This window comes from Sciurus vulgaris (genome assembly GCF_902686455.1).
Source record: "Sciurus vulgaris genome assembly, chromosome: 15".
Lineage (NCBI taxonomy): Eukaryota > Metazoa > Chordata > Mammalia > Rodentia > Sciuridae > Sciurus > Sciurus vulgaris.
The window spans coordinates 19,629,660-19,650,462 of NC_136476.1; the positions used below are offsets into that span (position 1 = coordinate 19,629,660).

General features: G+C 38.3%; 1 protein-coding gene across 4 annotated transcripts in view; it reads left to right on the forward strand.

The window, feature by feature from the left end:
- The window catches only part of DOCK8 (dedicator of cytokinesis 8), a 216,620-nt gene that overhangs the window by 24,917 nt on the left and 170,900 nt on the right, over positions 1-20,803 (forward strand). For 3 of the 4 annotated variants that reach the window (XM_079111985.1, XM_079111986.1, XM_079111987.1), the window contains exon 2: positions 20,505-20,607. The exons of the other annotated variant lie outside the window; for it this stretch is intronic. In XM_079111985.1, the coding sequence (XP_078968111.1) occupies positions 20,505-20,607 (103 nt within the window). The remainder of the gene's footprint in view (positions 1-20,504; positions 20,608-20,803) is intronic. 4 annotated transcript variants of the gene reach the window in all.

Below are 20,803 nucleotides of genomic sequence, written 5' to 3' on the forward strand. Positions count from 1 at the left end.
CAAATCATTGGCGAGTAGGGCTACAAACTAGTTGTTGGGGAGCAATAAAATACAGAAATTAAATCTTCATATTCATTAGACCAAGTGACATGGGACTTTGAGATAAATATTCAAGCAATTTAGACAAGCAAACAAAAATAACTACAAAGGGCATCCAAAGAATGTTTCCTTTGACCTACTTTTTATCTGATAAAGACAAGAGAGGGGGAGAAATGAAACATGGGAGCATTTAAATGATTATTCCTTGTGGTACAAAGAATGGCAGATATATGTTTGAAAAGTCTACAATATACCTGTAAAATGATTTCATTCTCTAAGTGGTCTTGCTATTGAATTAGACAGTGGGCATGTAATTTTTAGCTAATTTGCCAGTTCAATGAAATCTTCACCAAACCCAGGAAAGTTAGATAAATGGTGGTATCTCAGAAAAAATGAGAATAACATTATTTTTAGATAAATATTAAAACTGGCATTCCTTAACGAGCACTGAAAAAACCTGTGAATTACAAATGTTGAATATGAAGTATGTAAAAGGCTTTAAATGACCTGAATATTTGACATTTAGTAAAAGCATTTTCTCACAGCCAAAGTATAGTTCCACATAAATTGCTATTCACATCTGAAATATAGAAAAAGCATTTTTAAAATGTATCATACTATTATTTTGAATTTGCTGTTAGCTTTTCGATGTATCTTTAAGGTCAGCAGGAAACAAACCAGATAAATTGCTATTTTTCATATCTTCAATACTTCCACATTTCATAAACTCATCAAATATGACAAAGTAACATGCTGGCAGAATTTACTTGAATTTGCTTATCTATTGACTGGAAGGGTATTTTTGACAGCAAATCTCCTGTGGCATCCATTTCTCATTTTAAAAATATTCAAACTAGATGATGGCAGAGAAATCTTTCTTTCAAAAGCATGACAGTCTCTGGGGAAATAAATATTTCCAGCCTAGATTCTGTTGACAGTATCATTGTCAATAAATGAAATAAAATGCTTCTAATTCTGCTTCATCAGGTGAAATGCATATTGTGTTGAAATCTGATCTTATGCTTAAAAAAAGTTGAATAAAAAAGCTATATAAATTTTGTATTGAAACTTCAATGTGTTCAAGAAAAAGAATCTTGTAGTAAGTACAATGTAGAGATTCCAGTCACTTGGAGGAGTCGAGAGCCTCATTTGGGGTGATTTTCCTGTGAACGCTGTCACTGCAGTGTCACCTTCTCCCACAGTCACCCCCCACCCTAGGCTTGTGTCCTCAAAGCACTAGAAGGACTCGGTTCTCTTGCTGAGGCTGTTTATCCCTACACTCTCCTTGGCCTGTGCCTTATAGAGAAAACAGATTATCACCCTTTAGCCTCCAACGTTGAACTTTTCATCATGTGGCCTGACTTGCTTCTGGTTTTATTTGGTCACATTTACCTTTCTTCTTTTGAAAGAAAACACCATTCACCTATGTGGTGTGGTCTTTTTTGTTTTCTTTTCTTCCTTTATCTCATTATACTATCAGGGCCTGAGGAAAACTATGACATAAATCAAGCTGCCTTTAGATTCTCCTCTTCCTGTTCCGTCCACCTACTTCCGGCATGTATGGGATGCCCATCCATATGTGGTCCCCAAGGGTTTTATCAGTACCTTTCTTTGGTCTTTTCTCCCAACCACCTTCAAAACCAGCCCTCTACTAATTTGTCCTTCAACGTGAACTGGTTTGTGGCTCAAAAGTACTTAGTGGGTTATCACTCATAGATTAGGTTGTGTTTTTACTGAGATAATGTTGTCACCAAATGCAGGGCGCTGCCTGTGGAAGCCGATCTAACTCTGGAAAATTAGGACTGCTCAGGACCATTGTAATCTTATGGCTGATATTTATGGCCGAGAGTGCTATTCATTCTGGGTGAAAGAGTGAATGAGGCTCAAGCTCAGTGTGTGCTTATGGAATGAAAATTGCCTTCTCCACAGATGGGCCACGGTGTGTGTGTGGGGGGGCACTATGAGCCCAATATCTGCCCTTCTTATTTCTCTCTTTGCATTCATTGTCTTCATAATTGATGTTGCTACAGTAAATGCTTCACTTATATGGGACCACACAGGATATAGGGAAGGTCTAGGCAACTGGGAAGTTTCCCAGAATTGAGGGCGGATTTCAAGAACTGGTCAACTTTCAGGTCTAAAGAGAACCCTATGGCATGACTTTTGGGGACAGAACTGCCTGCCCCAGAGCATTCCCATCACCCCCAACTTGCCACCTTGAGTTCTTCTGCCAGACCATAAACTCTGTGAAGCAGTAAAGACAAGTCACCATCCAGGCTTAGCCTGCCTCTGACTGCAGACTATTACTCCACGAAGGTAAATGAGAAGAGAGAAGCCAGTGATGGTTTACACACTGCCAGCCCTGCTCTGACAGCCTCAGTAAATCTCCTTTCAAAACTTTAATATATGATATTGAGCCTTTCTTCTCTGTTCCTACTTGGTCAGAGCATTTCACATCTGCCAGGCCTTCAAAGGATATACTATTACTTTTAATTATGCATCTAGACAATTCATAACAGTTTGAAAGCTCTATAAAATTGCAGTTGGCCCAAGAGCCCTATCCCTTATTTTAGAACACAGACTTAGAAGGGAGGAGCCATGTCTTGTAGCGATCTGAACTCCTTGTCTGTATTCCACAGGCTAAGGATCTTTTCAGTTGTCCTTATGTCCTGGCACAAACATATACCCTATCGTTAGGAGCATGTGGGGCTCAAGATGTGAGGACAAGTGGGGGCTGGGTTGTTTATTATTAAACTGACCAGAAATGGCCAAGGTTCATGGGCTACTATTTTCACTTAGGCAAAAGAGGAATTAAATTAATTAATTGCTTTATAGAAATTCCTTTCTGCATTCTTCAGGGAAAATCTTTCAATGTGAACTAAATGATCAAAAGGGGTGGTTTTGAGCTCAATAGCTTTGACATTGTTCCTTGAAGAAATGAAACAATTAAAGGCACTGATTTCCCCTAAGCAAAAGACCAATTACAATAATATATCTACATAAAACATTCCCAATAGCCTCATCAAAACAGGACCCTTGAATACCTTGTAATAACAACTCCCCCACCCCCAACTTTTTTTTTTTTAATACTTACCATGTTTTAAGACCAAGAGTTTCTTACCTGGAAACTTCCATGCTAACTCCAAAATTTCTTCAAGTTCTACCATTTTGGAAAGAACAACATTTAAGGGGCCTAAAAGGGAGGACATCCTATTGAAGAAATGGAATCAAAAGCATAGTTGCTAATAGATGCACATTCCCAGGAAAGAATTCCCTGAAGGTCGGAGAAGGTCAACAGCATCTGATGCAGCAGAAAGATCAAGTTAGAACAAGACTGGGAAGAGGTCACTGGCTGTCCAGGGAAAGGTGGTCAGTGACTGTCTCAAAAGCAGCTTTCACAGAGGTGAAAGGAGCAGCTGCCTGGTGGTCAGGAGAGGAGAGCAATGGCAAGGTTGAGGCAGGTCACTGCCCTCTGAAGGGAAGGCTTTCTTTTCTGATGGGAGTAAGTGGAACAGGTTTACAGAAAGCAGAGAGGAGTCCAGGGATGGAGAATGATTGTCAAGACCATATGAACAAAGATCTGGAATAAGACCTTGAATGAAATTCCTGTGTCAGGTGTCCCTTCTTCCTTTCCTGCCCCACATCCCAAGAAAATATTTGGAGCATTAACAGACTTCAAAAGACTTCATTTTTGAAAAAAAAAAGGGGGGGGCACAGGGAAATTTTGGGCGGTGTTGAATGTGTTTATTACTGTGTGGTGATGGAACCTTGATTTTTATCCAAAAGAGGAAATACATCAGAAAGGGCTTCACTTTTCTCATGCTTGAGATTTGTTCCTTGCTGAAACACGAAGAGACAAAGATGTACATAAAAAGCACATCGTAGCTGATGAAAAACCAATCTTTCATAATTGCTCTTAAATTTTTTGCCCATCACTAATATGGGCATTTGGATTGTGTTTGAAACATGTTCCAGGATGACTTATCCATGAAAGCTTTAATGATATTGGAGCTGGGTTCACAGTGTCAGCAACAGGCCCAAACCTGTTCTTTTCAGGGATAAAGTTTAAAGTCCTGTCATGGGAAAGCCTTCACATGCTGAGCTTACCATTGCTAAATTCCTGGGGAAAGAAAATACCAGAAGCTTAATTTCTGCAGAAGCTTTCCCTGAGATGTTCCTGGTGATAAAATTTTCTACTAGAGCTATCTCTGTCTCCTTTCTTTTCTGTACCTACTAGTAAAGTCTTGTGCAAGTTTCTTAACCTTTCTTGGCCTCAGTTTCCTTTATAAAGTGGAGGTAATAATACCTACCTCGCAGAGTTGTGAGGATTAAATGATCTAATTAAAACAGTCCCACTTCGAAAGAAGACTCTATTGAGTGGGACTCACTTTCTTAATTATAGTAATAATAGGGATAGTACTAGGTTTTTCCAGGTTATAAGTATTATAATTACACTCAGGTTAACTCAGATAGTGGTGCATTATTTTAAGGATTCACCAGAAAGTAAGAACAGGAAGCTGCTTAGCCCATCGGGTCCTCAGCACCCAGCCTAAGTTTGGGACTCAGGGATTCTACCTGTTCCTCCTTCCTCTGTTGCCAGCCCTGCTGACATCCCTCCCTCTCATGGCTCTGCTCACTCATAGCTTCTGCTGCTTTACATCTTCTGCCTACTGCCTCCTCTCTGAGTGTCTTTAGGCCTCTGCCCGCCCCACCATCTGTTCAGCTGAACCAACTCATTCTTCCAAGATCACACAAGTAGCAGATCATGAAGCAGGATCTGACTTACGATTATCATTCTTTGGAAAATGATTACTATGTAACATAATATGAGGACACTGAGAACAATTTCTTGTACATTTGCTTATTTTTTTAAAAAAAATCCTGTATATATGTTCTTGCATACATTCAAACAGGCTTTGTTGTGAACATGTGTTTTAACTTCCTAATCTAAGGAAAACTAGGAAATGAGTAAAGTTGGTTTTAGGGTATCCCAAAACACAGAAGGCTTTATTCTGTCCTTGGGACAAGGTTTGGTTCAAAATATCTTTTTCTCTGAGATCAACCTTGAAAACCTAATTTTATCCTTTTTGGTCTCCATCCTTCCTGGAAGAGAACTGTACGTCTATTCCCACCATTGCTTTTTGAGGACCCATTATCTTCCTCAGCTCCTTAGGTCCCACAGGATGGTTTGAACTTCATTTCCTCAATGTCCCTGTAAGAGATTAGGTGGTATAGATTAATCTGATGTAGCAACCTAACACTGTAACAAGGTTTAGTTTGTATATTAATCTCTCATTTAAGTAATCATCCACCTTTTGTTGTATGTTTTTTAGGGCGTTATGTGCATAGCGAGTTACAGTTGATCAGCCATTAATTTCTTTCCACTTTAAATCATGATTCATAGATTTCTGCCTATTGTACCTACCTAAAGCAACCTTTTAAAGGAAAAAGACCACAGTATATTTTCCTGAGCATTAAGAGACCTCAGCTCTTGTCCCATATTTACCATTTGCAAGGTTTGTTAGCTTTAAGCAGCCACTAGACTCTTTGAGCATTTGTTGACTTTTCTTGCATACTTTATCAGAAGTGAGGCTCAGGAATGGGAAGGTGAGCTTTCATCAGACCCTAGAGGTTATATTGATGTAAGAGACTGACGAAGCTGGAGACGTGTTCAAATGCCTGCCTGTGGGGAGCACCAAGCCCTGGGCCAAAAGGGCCACCACAGCAAGAGCTGTGCAGACGCTGGCTTTGCACCCACCCCACAGCCTCTTTGCCTTGTACGGTTGTGGCTTCAATTCAGAAACTGACTTTAGGTTTTTTCCTTCCAAAAATCGCATTCCTGTTACTTGCCATGGATTAACCTCATCATAGCTTGTATAATACACAGTCACCTGAAGCAAAAGCATTTGAACATCCTCTGGGATCATAACTTCATGCTTGTGCATTAGGAAAGAGGAAGACTTTCAGATGTGTTGAAATACAAGAAGCTTTTAAAACAAAGTATTCTAGAACTGTAGAAAGCTAAAGCAAAGTGTTATTGCCTCATCAAAGGTTTAAAAAAAATGCTATTTTTAGGGACGTGTTTTTCCTTTTGGGCTTAATATTTGGGAACCACATAGGAAAGTGGTTTAATAGGAAGCATGATCTTAACCATGATATTACAATCTTAATACAATAGCCCAACCGAGGCAGAATTGCAAACTCTTGGTGGGTGTGCCAGTGGCTGAAGAAGAATTTGGTCAACAAGGTCTCTTTGAGAGATATAATTCCATTTCACGATTTTTTGTGGATTAAGATTTCTGAAAAAGACCAACTTTCTAAAACTTCATGGATTCTGCAAAGAAAATGAGGCTGGAAAATGAATATTTCTCCACTCTTACTATTTGGTTATTGGCCAGTGTATCTGGCTGAGCTGAGTGCATGTTTTCTGAAGCAAACCCTATAATCATTCAGCATTTACAGTCCACTTCATGCCGCCTCTCCTATGGACAGTATTAGGTCTCTTTTATTTTTCCTATAAAAGTCCTTCTCTTCCTCCTACTTCTTTTCTCTTTTCTTATTCTTAACTTTTCTAATTAAAATGTCTTGAAAATGTTACATAGTGGCAAGGAGTAAAACATTTTACTTAGGGCTTCCTGGGAATCTTGAACTTGCTGCATTATGGATAAATCTTTTCCCTGCTGGAGGAAGTGGGAAATTGCAGACAGAATCGCACTGACTTGCATTCTTTGACTTCCATCCAAGTGAGCACCAAGTATGCATTATTACCTGGGATTTCGAGGTTGGTTTAATGGTAAGGTAGGTTTCTTAATCAGATTTTCCATCAGTTTTGAGTTTGCAAGGCAGTCTTTGCTTGTTCCCTGAGTGTGTTTAGGTAGACTGCATCTGAACCACTGGGGTTGTCAAAATACAGGTTCTGGCTGTGCTCAGACCAATGAATCTAAATCCCTGGAGGTAGAGCTGAGAAATCTTCATGGCTGACCTGCTCCCTAGTTGATTCTTATGATGCTAAAGTTTTATTTTTAGGATCACTCCTGGAAGAAAAGAATTTCAAGACAAATAGAAAGGCAGGTGTTCAACATCTGCTAAAGTTCACCTTGCTGATTCGGTCTTAGCTTGAATAGCAGGTCTTGACTTTAAGTTCTCTAAAAAAAAAAAAAAGGAAGAAAAAAGAAAAAAATGCAGATAAAGGAAAACAAGATTATCGGTCACATATGTTCCCAATTATCAGTATCTTAAATAATTTTCTGAGAGTCTCAACAGAAGGTCTTTAGATCATCCTTATAAAGATTCTGATATTCTTTTGACTGTTTTAAGATGGGTAATATGGAGTAAATCAGTTAGTACAGAAGGAAATAAATTTATGTAAAATCTCCATATTTGCCATGTTTCCTGAAAAAAAGATCATGTATATATATATACAATTCATGTCTTCTAGTCACTTATCATTTTTCAATACTAAGAATAATAAAGGGGCTGGAATTGTAGCTCAGTGGTAGAGTGCTTGTCTAGCATATGTGAGATCCTGGGTTCAATCCTCAACACCACATAAAAATAAAAAAATTTTTTTATTTTCGCAGACTGCATTCATTGTACACAAATGGGATACATCATTCTGTTTCTATGGTCGTGCAAGATATAGATTCATACATGTACATAGGGTAATGATGTCTATCTCATTCCACCATTTTTCATACCCCTCTCCTCCCTCTTATTTCCCTCTATGTAATCTAAAGTTCCTCCCTTCTTCTCTCTTTAATAAAAAGTATAGTATTAATCCAAAGATACATATGAAAAAAAAAAAACTAGATAGGAGACTTCTTTCAAAAACAGTAGAGAATTGAAGTTAGCCAGGATTCTTGACCAACCGTAACTTCTTGGTTCATAACTCCGGCCTCACAATCTCACCAAAACAAATACCCTGCCATATGGCAGCAGCTTACACCTATAATCCCAGCAACTCAGGAGGCTAAGGGAGGAGGATCACAGGTTCTAGGCCATCCTCAGCAATTTACAGAGACCTTGGCTCAAAATAAAATAAAAAGGGCTGGGGATGTTGCTGAGTGTTTAAGTATCCCTGGGTTCAATCCCAAGTGCTGCAGGAAACAAAACCAAACCACTTATCACTGTTACTGTGAATAATATTTAGGGCACAGAATGTACTCTCATTTATTAAGGGATTTTTACTTGCACGTATATCACACCAACATGACCAACACTTCAGTAAGGGATAAATAAAGGAACTCATTTTCATACCCAGATGGAAATTTTCTTAAGGATACAGCATTAGGATTTTCTGGCAGATAGTAAGTAGAACACAAGAATGAGGCTCTTTCTAAGCCCAGCAGGAAATAATATTTGCAGAAATGATAAAGGACATAATGGTTTCCTGGAAAATGTTGGCAGAAGCCTAGGCCTTGCTCCTGGAAAATGATGAGTACTGAAGCTAAGTGAGTATAAACATGCCTATCCAGGCAGAAAACCTGGAAGAGGAAGACTCAGTTCTCTAAGACAGACCAGACTCTGCTTCAGAACCTGATCTGGTCTCCCAGTTCTTCTCTGCTTTAGTACCCTTTTTGTAAAATGGGGATATTACTGATTCCAGGGAGAGCTGTTATGAGTATAGATGTGGCTTTACACACTATGCATGATTCCTGGAATCCATGAAGATATAAAACTCTGAAGCCTCAGGTGATTTCCTTTGCCCTGTGAATGACTAAACTTGATTAACTGGGGTGGGGTCTGGTTACCTCTTCTTCTCCAGCAATTTTCCCTTCTCTCCACCATCTCCACCTCTGCTTGCCTCTTTCACCAGCTGTCAGGAACCACCATGAGCTCAAAGGATCACTGGATAGGGCAATGTTTAACACAGAATAATGGTGGCAGAAGTGCAGACATCAATGCACATCAAATATAAGATTCCTAAGGGCTGGGCATAGGGGCGCACGCCTTTAATCCCAGTTGCTTGGGAGGCTGAGGCGGGAGGATTGCAAGTTCAAAGCCAGCCTCAGCAACTCAGTGAGGCACTTAGCAACTCAGTGAGACCCTGTCTCTAAATAAAATATTTAAAAAGGGCTGGGATAGGGCTGTGGTTAAATGCCCCTGGTTTCAATCCCTAATACCAAAAAAAAAAAAAAAAAAAAAATCCCTAAGGGCAGAGACTTGGCCACTGTTCTCATTGCAGAATTCCAGAACCTTGAGCAGGTGGGTGCCCAGTTGTTTGTTAAAAGAATAAATCAACATCACACATTTGAGTTTATGCCTTATCTTTCCTTTCTACTATTTTCAAATAAAAAATTCTGGTCCTTTTATAATTTTCCTAATCTGGCTCACTTTCATTCTAAATATTCACCTTCCTAACCTCAGACTCCACCTCACCTGAGAGTTTTTTTTTCCTAAAGTGAACAATAGTTAACAATTAGTAACTTAATAAGTTAGGAAGGATGTAGTTTCTTTGTTTCCATTTTTCAAACTAAAATAAATTTTGAGGAAAGATGGAGGTAGTTTGGGACTAGGACAGAAGGGAATGGGAGAAGCAGCTATTTAGGGGTGTGTTGACGATTTGTAAAACGTGGTAGACTTTGGTTAAATCTGGCTAAATAGGAAATACAGGTATCATTAAATAAATGACTGTTAGAATCCTGATCTTCAAATTAACTTGCTAGGCAGGGTTATTTAGGCTGAGGAAGGATGACTAAGTCCTAAGTCATTGAGGGGAAATGGGTAAAGGCAAGGAGGCTGGCAGGCAGAGTTGATATTTGTCTGCTAGCAACAGATCAGTAGTTCTCAAACTTGAATGCCAATCAGAATCTTCTGGAAGACTCATTAAAACAGACTGCTGGGCCACAGATGGTGATGCACACCTGTAATCCCAGTGACTTGGGAGGCTGAGGCAGGAGGATTGAAAGTTTGAGGTCAGCCTCAGCAACTTAGTGAGGCATTAAGCAACTTAGTGAGACTCTGTCTCAAAAGAAAATAAAAATAAAAAGGATTGGGAATGTAGCTCAGTGCTAGAAACCCCCTGGGTTCTATCACCAGTACCAAAATTTAAAAAAAAATAATAATAAAGTAGATTGCTTAGCTCCATCCCAATCCAGAACAAAGTCTTATAATTTGCAGATGTTGCTGATCCAGGTACCATGTTTTGAGAACCAATACAACTGAGAGTATGTATAGAGATATGACAACAATTACCTTATCGTCTTCAACTCTGTGTAATTGTCTGTCACAGACTGAGCCTGAGTTCAAGGACAGTAAAAAAAAAAAAAATTCTCTCTCAGCTACCTCAGTAAATTCCACAATTTAACAAAGCAAACTCACAGAAAAGGAAGAACTTAAAACTGCCCATTTCCCCTTGAGGTAAAAAGTATTTGTACATTGCACCTCAGTCATTTTGAATAGCAGAGTTCAGAGGGCTCTCAGGTCTTCATGAAGCCACCCAAGTCACACAGAGATGCTTCTGTTTCCCTACTCCAGCCAGCACATCTGAAAACAGTTCCATTATAGAGTCTTTCATAAAGGCCTAGCCTGAGACCTCTAAACTGGCTGGAAAACCAGTCACGCTGAGACAAATAATTTGGGTAAATCACAAACCAGAATGAGAAAAAAAAAAAATGTTTTTAATCAATAGCATCCAACAATTAATTGGTTCAGAAAGTAGGTGCAAGTGTTCAAAATATGCAGAAAACACTCTTGTGTTTTGAAACTCCAGGAAACTTAGAAACCAAACAATAATGATGAAAGAAACCCTCCAGAGACTCTTAAGATAGTCTTATGGTATTAAAATATGTGTGTGTGTGTGTGTGTGTGTGTGTGTGTGTGTGTGTGTGCATGTGTGTACAATTTGTGTCATAAATTATGGTAACCACAGAACAAATATTTTGGAAAGAGAAAAGAGTAAAAACTCCCTGTTATCCTACCTCTCTCATGTAACTGAATAACATTTCCTTCCCTGTGCTTTTGAAGAGTATGCTTAGATTTAAATGCAATTCTGAAGCTTGTGAAACCAGCTTAGTGACCAGGAGCATGGTGTTTGGAGTCAGGCAGACTTGGCTTCAAATCCAGAGTCCAGTTCCACATTCAGCATTTGTTGAATGGAGATGATAAACCTGACTTGTTGCTCTGTGGATTCAGAGGTACATTATTGTGTGCTCACTATGGGCTAGCATAATTTAAACACTCAGTAACTGGTAGCATCATTTTCTGTTTTCCTTGAAAGATTTGTCAGCCTTTCACACTCCTAATCATTAGAGCATTTTTCATAGTGACTAGAAGTAAGCCTAGTTTTATTCTGTGCAGCTGGAAGAATGTCTTCCCTCAAATTCACTGGTGGTTCAGGAGCTGCTTTCAAGAAGGTATGTGACTGGCTTATTGGAGCTTGTGTTACCTGGGTTTTTCTCAGAGATGAAACCCTTCGATGAGGAGTCAAAGTCAAAGTAAATGAATGGCCATTCTTGCTCAGAGAGAGAGGTTGATTCTGTTGTTTTTAACCAGGCTGTGTGTCTTTGTTCTAAGACCACAGATTACAATCTCACCAGTGTGGGCTGCTCTTAAAGCCATTTTGGTAGTCTAGATGGCAGGTTACTAGGGAGATGGGTGACAGACACATTTTGGCTCTTGGTGATAGTTACAGACAACAATAGGCAGGATAACCAGTTAGTCCATCAACTTCTTTAATCCAATGAAATCATTTTGTACATTCTCTTATATTGCTGGTTAGAGTAATTGGTAAACTAGTAAGAAGGACAAATATATAAGCCCTTCAACCTAGCAATTCTAATTCTAGGACTTTATTCCACAGAAATATTTATGCATGTGTGAACTAACCTATATACTGTTTTCTGAACACTTTTGCTTTTTTTATTTGTTCTTTTTAGATATACATGACAATAGAGTATATTTTGACATATTAAATATGCATGGAGTATAACTGCCCATTCTTGTGGTTGTACATGATATGGAGTTACACTGCTGGTGTATCTTATATGAACATGGGAGAGTTATGTCTGATTCATTCTATTCTTTCCTATTCTCATCCTCTTCCCCTTCATTCCCCTTTGTCTAATCCAATGAACTTCTATTCTTTCCTCCTTCCTCTCTTATTGTGAATCAGCGTCCACATATCAGAGAGAACATTTGACCTTTGGTTTTTTTGGGACTGACTTATTTCACTTAGCATGATAGTCTCCAACTTCATCCATTTACCAGCAAATGCCATAATTTCATTATTCTTTTATGGCTGAGTAATATTCCATTGTATGTATATACCACATTTTCTTTATCCATTCATCTGTTGAAGGGCACCTAGATTGGTTCCATAGCTTAGCTATTGTGAATTGAGCTGCTATATACATTGATGTGGCCACATCACTGTAGTATGCTGATTTTAAATCCTTTGGATATACACTGAGGAGTGGGATAACTAGATCAAATGGTGGTTCCATTCCAAGTTTTATGAGGAATCTCCATACTGCTTTCCAGAGTGGTTGCATCAATTTGCTGACTCTGAAACCTATGTGTGGTGGTGAGAAGCTGGAAAGAATGAAAAGCATGTAAAAGAGACTAAACAGTATCACCTACCCATGTAGCAGAACATCTACATGTCCTGCAACTGTAAGAAAAAAAATGAGGTCACTGAAAGGCCTCATGAGAAAAGCAAATTGCGAATCACTAGGAAAAGGATAAACAAATTGTGCACATCCATATAATGGAATACTCTTCTGTAATAAAAAAGGAACTATTGGTGACAGTGCAGCATAGAGTAAATTCAAATACCATGTGCCCACTTGTTTAAAAAATTGGAGAAAGACTCTATATATATATTTGCTTATATACCAGTAAGTTATTACCTGAATTATTGATGGGAAGGGAACTATATAGCTGACAGACAAGAGCAGGAGAAAAGCATTTTACAGTGTTCTTGTTCATACTCTCTACATTTGAAAATGCAGAATGTATTGCATACTGTAATAAAAATAGAATAGCCTATAAGTTGGGAGCATAGTTTATTGGTAGAGCACTTGCCTGGTAGGTATGAGGTTCTGGTGCCACACCAAAAAATAAAAAATAAAAAAGAATAGCTTTTAACTATACCTATGTCTGAATATTACATACACTTTTTCTGTCTTGCTATTTTCTTTTTGGGCTTTTCCCAGTTTTTAAACGTCTATTTTTAAAAGTCTATGTGTATAAATGTAGAAGATTATATTTGAAATTATATCATTTTGTATATTTCATACTCCATATTGTCATTATTATATTTATATTATACAGTCATTAGCATTTAGGTTTACCTCTTTAGTGTACTTCCTTGCTTTCAGAATTTCTGTGCTTCCATCTGGGTTAATTTTTCTTCTATCCAAAGAACTCTCCTTACTATTCTTTTGGCATGGCTGTGTTACTATTAAATTCTCTCATTTTTTGTTTGTTTGACCAAGTCTTTATTTCTTCTTTACTTATGAAGGATATTTTCACTGAGTAGGAAATTTTAGGTTTGTAGTTATTTTCTTTCAGTGCTTTGAAAGTATCATTGCATTTGGTTTTGGATTTCACTTTTTTGATTGAGAAGTCAATCATTGTTATCATTACACTTTGAAGTTCATGTCTTTTCCCTGAACGTTTTTAACATTCTTGCACTTTGATTTTCAACAGTTTTCCTATAATGTGTATAGGTTTGATTTCTTTTGTGTTGATTCTGATGGGGGACAGAGAGTTTTATGAATCTGCATCTTTTATATTTCTAGGAACAATACATCTTCAAATGTTACTTCTGCTCCTGTTTTGTCTCTCTCTCTTTGGGGACTTCAGTTTACATATGTGAGATCTGCATCTTTATATCTAAACATGCTTTGGAGGGGAAAAACCCTTTTAAATCAAAGCAGCTACAATCAAAAAACACCTAACCTTTACAAGGGCCCTTTTAGGTGATTTCGCTGTTTCACTAATTGGCGAGGATGATGCCAGGAGGGGACTCACTTATATGACGCTGGGGAGAGGAAATGTCTTAAAAAGAGGCACTAAAGACACTGAGTCATCCTTCTTCTTGAGGCTTGCTCCTGGACCCCTTAGACACTGAATGCACCTAATAAATATCCCTCTTGCTTCGGAGGAATTTTCCAAGTGAAAGGGTTTTGGGACTTTCCTGTGAGGAAGAAACTGGAGTTCCACAACTAATTCGTAAGGGGAAAACTACAGTCATGTTTCCATTTGTTCAATCAGCTTTATAGAAGTTCTACATTTATGGCATATTTGTTTAAGAAGAGATGGAAAATATGAGAAACTCTAAACCTGAAATAAGCCATTACGAGGTCTTGGATGGAGGAACTTTGAGGAACTCATTCCAGGCTCTACTTACACACACACACACACACACACACACACACATACACACACACACACACACACAGATATGGGTATCTGTGAATTGATATGTAAACATATTTTACATATACATCATTATACATTTGATTTGCTAGAGAATTGACTTTGTAACCTTTTAAATTTAAAAGTGTGCTAAGAGTTTCTGAGCATGCATCTCAGAAGCAACCTTAGACTTTTATGGAGTTGACTTCAGGAACCACTCCCTCTGGAGCCAGCCCTATGTTCACAGGCGGTACCCACACCATGCACTGCCATCCAACTCTTTGCTATTGGCACCGTTCAGAGTTGATCTTTCTACATGCAACACATTTTTAAACCTGGATTTTTTTTTTTTTTTTATGCTACATTTCCCTAAACTTGCTATTCAAAAGATGTGGGGTTAACATTCTTTCACTGTTTATTTGGAGCAAATCCTTTCTCATCCCAAAACAACAGCTATTTGCAAGTTTTAGTTAACCATACATGGGTACATCCATCTACACATCACCCACAAACGTCTATCATTATTGCCTATTACTATCTCTTACTTTACACTTTGTGTTTGTTGGGTGTTTTATAGTCAGTTGTTAGTTATGCATTTGCTTTCCTTTACTCCTCTCCTTTTTACTATTTAAAACATGCCAGATTCAGGAAAAGTGCCCTCCAAACACCTTCAAATACTTAGAGATATGATTGTTCCTTGAATCACTTTAAAAATCCTTCCAACACTTTGGCTGCTGGGTAAACCAGCACGTAGTGAAATGACTTTCTTTCAGGGATGAAAGCCAGAGAGAAGCCTTCTTGGGGCCACATGGTTTCCTCGCACAGCTGCTGGTGTGCGTTGCGGTTCTGATTATTCCACTTGGAGATTCTTGCACATCTTTGCCAGTGAGGGCTGGACAGATGCCCAGGAGATCATATAGTCCAGCCCCCTTCTGTTTATATGGAATAAAAGTAAGACCCAGCCTTGTTAGCTAATGTAATGGAACTCAAGCAGCTGGTGAATGGCAAACCTCAGGACTGTGTCCCTGACTTTTCACTCTTCTTTGCTCTTCTAGGGGCCTGCATTATTAAATAATGGGCAGCATGACAGTTACAATACCTGAAGTAAGAATGAGGAAACCTGATGTCTAGATGTCACTGGTGTAAAAAAAAAAAAAAAAAAAATGTTTGAAATGCATTTTTCTTTTCCATCAGTCCTCCTCCTACTTTTTTTTCCCATAAGCTGATTGAAAAGTTTCCTCATCCCAGAAGCTTCCTAAGCCTTCCACATCTGAATCAGTGACTCCCTCTTGTTGGCTCTCAAGGAATCATGCACATCCCTGTATTATAATACTATGTTAAGATACTTATTGTATTATAATTAATCAATTGTCTATCTGCACTCCTCCCACCAGACATTGTACTGAGCTTCATATGTGCAACAACAGCATCTTCTTCAACTTCAATCCCCAGCACTTGGCAAAGGGCCTGGCACCTTTTGTGCTCTAAATGTTTAATGGGTGAATGAAAGAACCAAACCACTCTCTCACAGATTTACACTTTGGGTGAATATTGGGCTCTTTTGGTCATAAAAATAACCTGGGATTGTTGCCTTAAAATGCAGTTTTCCAGGCCACACACAGGCACTGTTAATTAAGAACTGGGGTAAAGGCCAGGAATCTGCACTTTTTATTAAGTAGTCAATGGTTTGATGCAAATGGTGCAAGCTCTATTCTATGATTAAGTTCAGTGGATCTTAGTCCCAATCACAATTACCTGTTGCTCTGAATAAAAACATACAGCTTCTCTCCCCACTAACTACCATGAGTCCCTCACCACCATGCTTACCTCCATTAAGCGTATTAACATGGTAAACAAACCCCAAGGCTCCCTTCCAGTAAACTTTGTGAAAATAAAGAAGATAATATTCAGAAACTATTTTAAGTTCCTTAGAAGAATGGTATCTCAACTCATTAAGGGAATATTTTCATGATGTAAATCTAGACTTGTGAAATTTATCTTGAAGATGTCAAACTCAATCTGTGAATCAAATGAAGAGGGAAATAAACCCTGCATGAATTTTGAGCTTGTGTGAGCTCTTGACCTGGCTCCATTTTTTTTTTTTTTTTTTTTTTTTTTGTGGTGCTGGGGATTGAACCCAGAGCTTTGTGTTTGCAAGGCAGGCACGCTACCAACTGAGCTACATCCCCAGCCCCTATGGCTCCATTCTTATTTGTGTAGGCAGATTCCCCTTCACTAGGTCTAAAGGAGAAATGAACAGGGTCAATTTGGTCACTGGGGCACTACATGTTCTTTTGAGACTGAAGTTCCATATTAGTAAACTTAATAACTGATGTTTACATAACTTTTTAAAATCCCAAGTAACATATATCCTGCATACATGCTATTTTATATGGTTACATTTTTTTAAAACAAATTCTGAACTTCAACAATTTCATAGGAAGAAGAAATGCATGAGGTAGTGATATAAACTCCCTTTATATGGCTACTAAAAGGTATTCTGATCCTTTGGTATATTTCTATATGCAGAGAGACCCTGATTCTATATTTTTTTTACTATGGTGAAAAAATGAATTTATTGAGAACTTGGTTTTTGGTTCAGCAGATGGTCAATTTTGGTAAATGTTCAATGTGCACATGTACTCTTCAGTTAAGTGTAGTAGAAACTATTCTTCCTGTTTTAATTTTTTTTTTTTCTTGGCTAACAGTTATGCAGTAGGATGCTCTCTCCAATCTGCACAGTGAGCTGCAGCCCAAAGTCAGTCACAGGATCAAAAGGAGAACAACTGATATTTTTTTAAAAAGTTTTTTAGTTGTCAATGGACCTTTATTTTATTTATTTCTATGCAGTCCTTAGATTCAAACCCAGTGCTTCACACATGCTAGACAGGTGCTCTTACCACTGAGCTACAACCCCAGCCCTTAAAAAAAAAAAAGATCTTTAAAGGGATATGAAACAATTCTTTTTCATGTGGGATGACTACTATTTTCATTTTAAGGACAATTTGCCTTTATATTTGACAATTTCAAAGTGACAGGCTTAACTGCCTTTTGTATATTGATTCTGTGGGGATAGGAAATGGATCAATGTTCAGTGCTGAGTCAAGCCTGAGGTGTCAGGAAGATCAGTTGTTTAGCTCTGAATTAGGAACCTCTTATGTGACAGATTAGAACAGAAATGCCAGTTGACCCTAGATAAGGACTAGAAAGTAGAAACATTCTGATTTTATGACAGAAAAAACACACTGGAAACTTGATGTAGAACAATATGTTTTGCTTTATGACAAAAGCAGAATTTGTTCCTCCTGCCTCATTGATCCTCTCAGGTGTCACTTCCTTTCCAGAACATTTTCTGATATTCCCACTTCAGATAGACCACTCTGGTCTATTTTAGGAAGGGTTTTAGGGTGGCCATGAAACAAAAACATTCTATTTGAGAGGTCTTGTGGGGAACATGGAGAAGTCAGTCTTGTCTGTGAAAAAGGTCATATTGAAGGTCAGAAAAGGTCAGGCAGGGGCCTTTGCTTGGTTGTCTTGACCCTCTTGATGTATACAACACATTTTGCTTCACAACGAAAGCAAGAATTTGTTGCGCTTATCTTCTCAAGTAAGCAAATTGATTGCAGAGCTGGTTTGAGTTCCTATGGTGCCAAGCCCAAGATACCATGTTTATAATGCAAGATGGAACTTTTGGACAGCCATCTAATCTGATTTTTTTTTTAAATTGGTAGCTATTTAACGTATACTTAAAATCAGTCTATTTCGTCACATAGTGACAAAATCTGAAGTTTTCCTTCATTTCTAGTTGTCACACTCAATTTGGTAATTTTTTGCATTTATTTTGTCGTGCTGGAATACTTCCATGTACATGTGCATACATGCAATGTATCTATCTGCTTCATGTAGATTTAATACACACTGCACAATTCGCCCATTTAATGTGTACAGTTCAATGGTTTTAATATATTCACAGTTATTTATTCATCACCACAATCAATTTTAGAACATTTTTGGTCTAAAAAGAAATGCTCTACCCATTAGAAGTTACTGTCCTTTCCTCTATAGTCCCCCTCAACCCTAAGAAACCACTAATCTACTTTCTGTCTCTATAGATTTTCCTATTCTTGGCCTTTCACATAAGAAATCATACAATGTGTGACCTTTTGGTTTAGTTTATTTCATGTGGGATAATGATTTCTGGGTTTATCTATGTTGTGGGACCTATCAGTACTTCATTCCTTTTTTATTATAATGTTCCATTGTAACATTACTTTTGATTTATCCATTCCTCAGTTGATGGATATTATTGTCATTTCTACTTTGGGGCTAATATAAGTACTGCTTACATGAATGTACATGTTTAAGTTTTTGTGTAGAAGTACATTTTCATTTCTCTTGGGTATAAACCTAGGAGTGAAACTGATGGAATATATGGAAACTGTGTGTTTAACTTTTTGAGGAACTGCCAGATTGTATTCAAAACTAGTTGTACCATTTTACATTTTCACTAGCAATGTATAAGGGCCCCAGTTTCTCCATTTCTTTGCCAACACTTGTTATTGCCCATGTTTTTTCTTGTAACCATCCTAGCAGTCATGAAGCACTATGTCTTTGTGGTTTTATTTGCATTTCCCTGATGGCTAATAGAATACTTACTCCTAATCCTAGTATTTTTATTTAAACTTTGAAACTTAAATAAAGAAAACACTATGGGAATTTAAGGAGCGCAGTTCATGCTGGCTGCTGTAACTTCCTCTGGGTTTTCACAGTCCTTGACATCGTAATATGAGGAATCACCATATGCTCCATATTCTGCCATTTTCTCCCATTCTTGCATCCATTCATCATTCAGAATCCTGGGAAGGAGACATGATTTTCCTGCCTTAGGTTATGTGCCCACTCTTTTTTCTTTGCATTTCTACCCAGGCAGTGCACAACATCAGCAGGCATTTTGAAAGGAAATTGGGACGTTCTTGTGGATGGAGAATGTTGCCAAAGGTGGGGCCAGAATCCAGATTTCTTGCCTCTCTCACCTATCAGATTGCCCAAGATTGGGAGCCAAGCAGACCATGTTAGAAACTTCATCATGCAAGTCGTTAATAATTATGCCCTGCATGTAATCATGGAGAAATACAATAAGCTTTACTTATACCTCAGTACCACCTGGAAATTTTATATTTAAAATTTATATCTGCTCTTTTGGGATACATAGCACGTTTCACTTGATCCTCAGTAATCGCTGTTAGTTTCTTGTTATATTTAATAATGGTATTAATATTGTATGCTCTTGGCCTCATTATATTTTTTGTGAACTAGTCTGAGAATCCCATCACCAACATGATGATGTCATAATGTGGTCCCAGTTTCAAACAAATGACTAACAAATGAGTGCCCAGAAGTCAACTTGTTTGTAAACATGTCTTGGCTGGCCCTTGGTCTGTGCCTGAAGGTATAGGCAGATGATATAGAACAACTCTCTCATATTTGTTGTTCCTGACTACCAGAAGCATTGGCTGAAGACTTGGCAATGTCAATATGAGTGATGCAAAGGATCACTGTGCTCAGAGCAGTTTGGAAAAAATACAATCCTTGGGAATTCCAGGTCATATCTAAAGTGCCTGCAGGGAGGTAGGAGGATTCCTATAACAGTTCTCTGGGTTCTCTGGTGTAGCCAGCAGCCGACCCAACAGGTTCACTGCCTGAATGTGAATGTCTGGATCAATATAGAAGCCAGGGTTTAAAGGATTCTAGTCAGAGATCAGACATCCTCATATAGAGCTAACTCTCTGAATGACAGGAGAGAAGGAATCAAATGCCCTGTATCTTTCTCTTCGGTCTCAAATTCTTCCTTTTGCTGTCATCCTTTCAGTACTGGGTGGGAGCCATGATTGCAGGCATCCCGGCCCCTGAGAACTTCTCAAGGGTGTATATTATCAGACAAAACTACAATATTTCCTAACAGGGACTGAGGTCATTTTAGACAGTTCTGTCCATTATCCAGCCAAGACACATTTTATAACATGGTATCAGAGATTGCATCTATAATTATCATGATTTTTTTAAAAAATGATCATTTCATTTAGGTTTTTCTATTTTAATTCAAGGTATTCTTCAGCAGAAATAAGGAAACAGTTTACCCTCCCACCAAACCTTGGCCAGTACCATCGACAGAGTATAAGTTCATCTGGCTTCCCCTCTCTTCAACTAGTAAGTACGGGTTCCAAGTTTGCTTAGCAAATGGTCAAGTGCAAAAGTGTACAGCATAGCTTCCTGATTAACTTTAGGCCTTCTCACTGCTACATAACATTCTCCACCCACCAGTTCATAACTCTGCCTGCTTTTCTTTCTTTCTTTCTTTTTGTACCAGGGATTGAATCCAGGGGTACTTAACCAGTGAGCTACA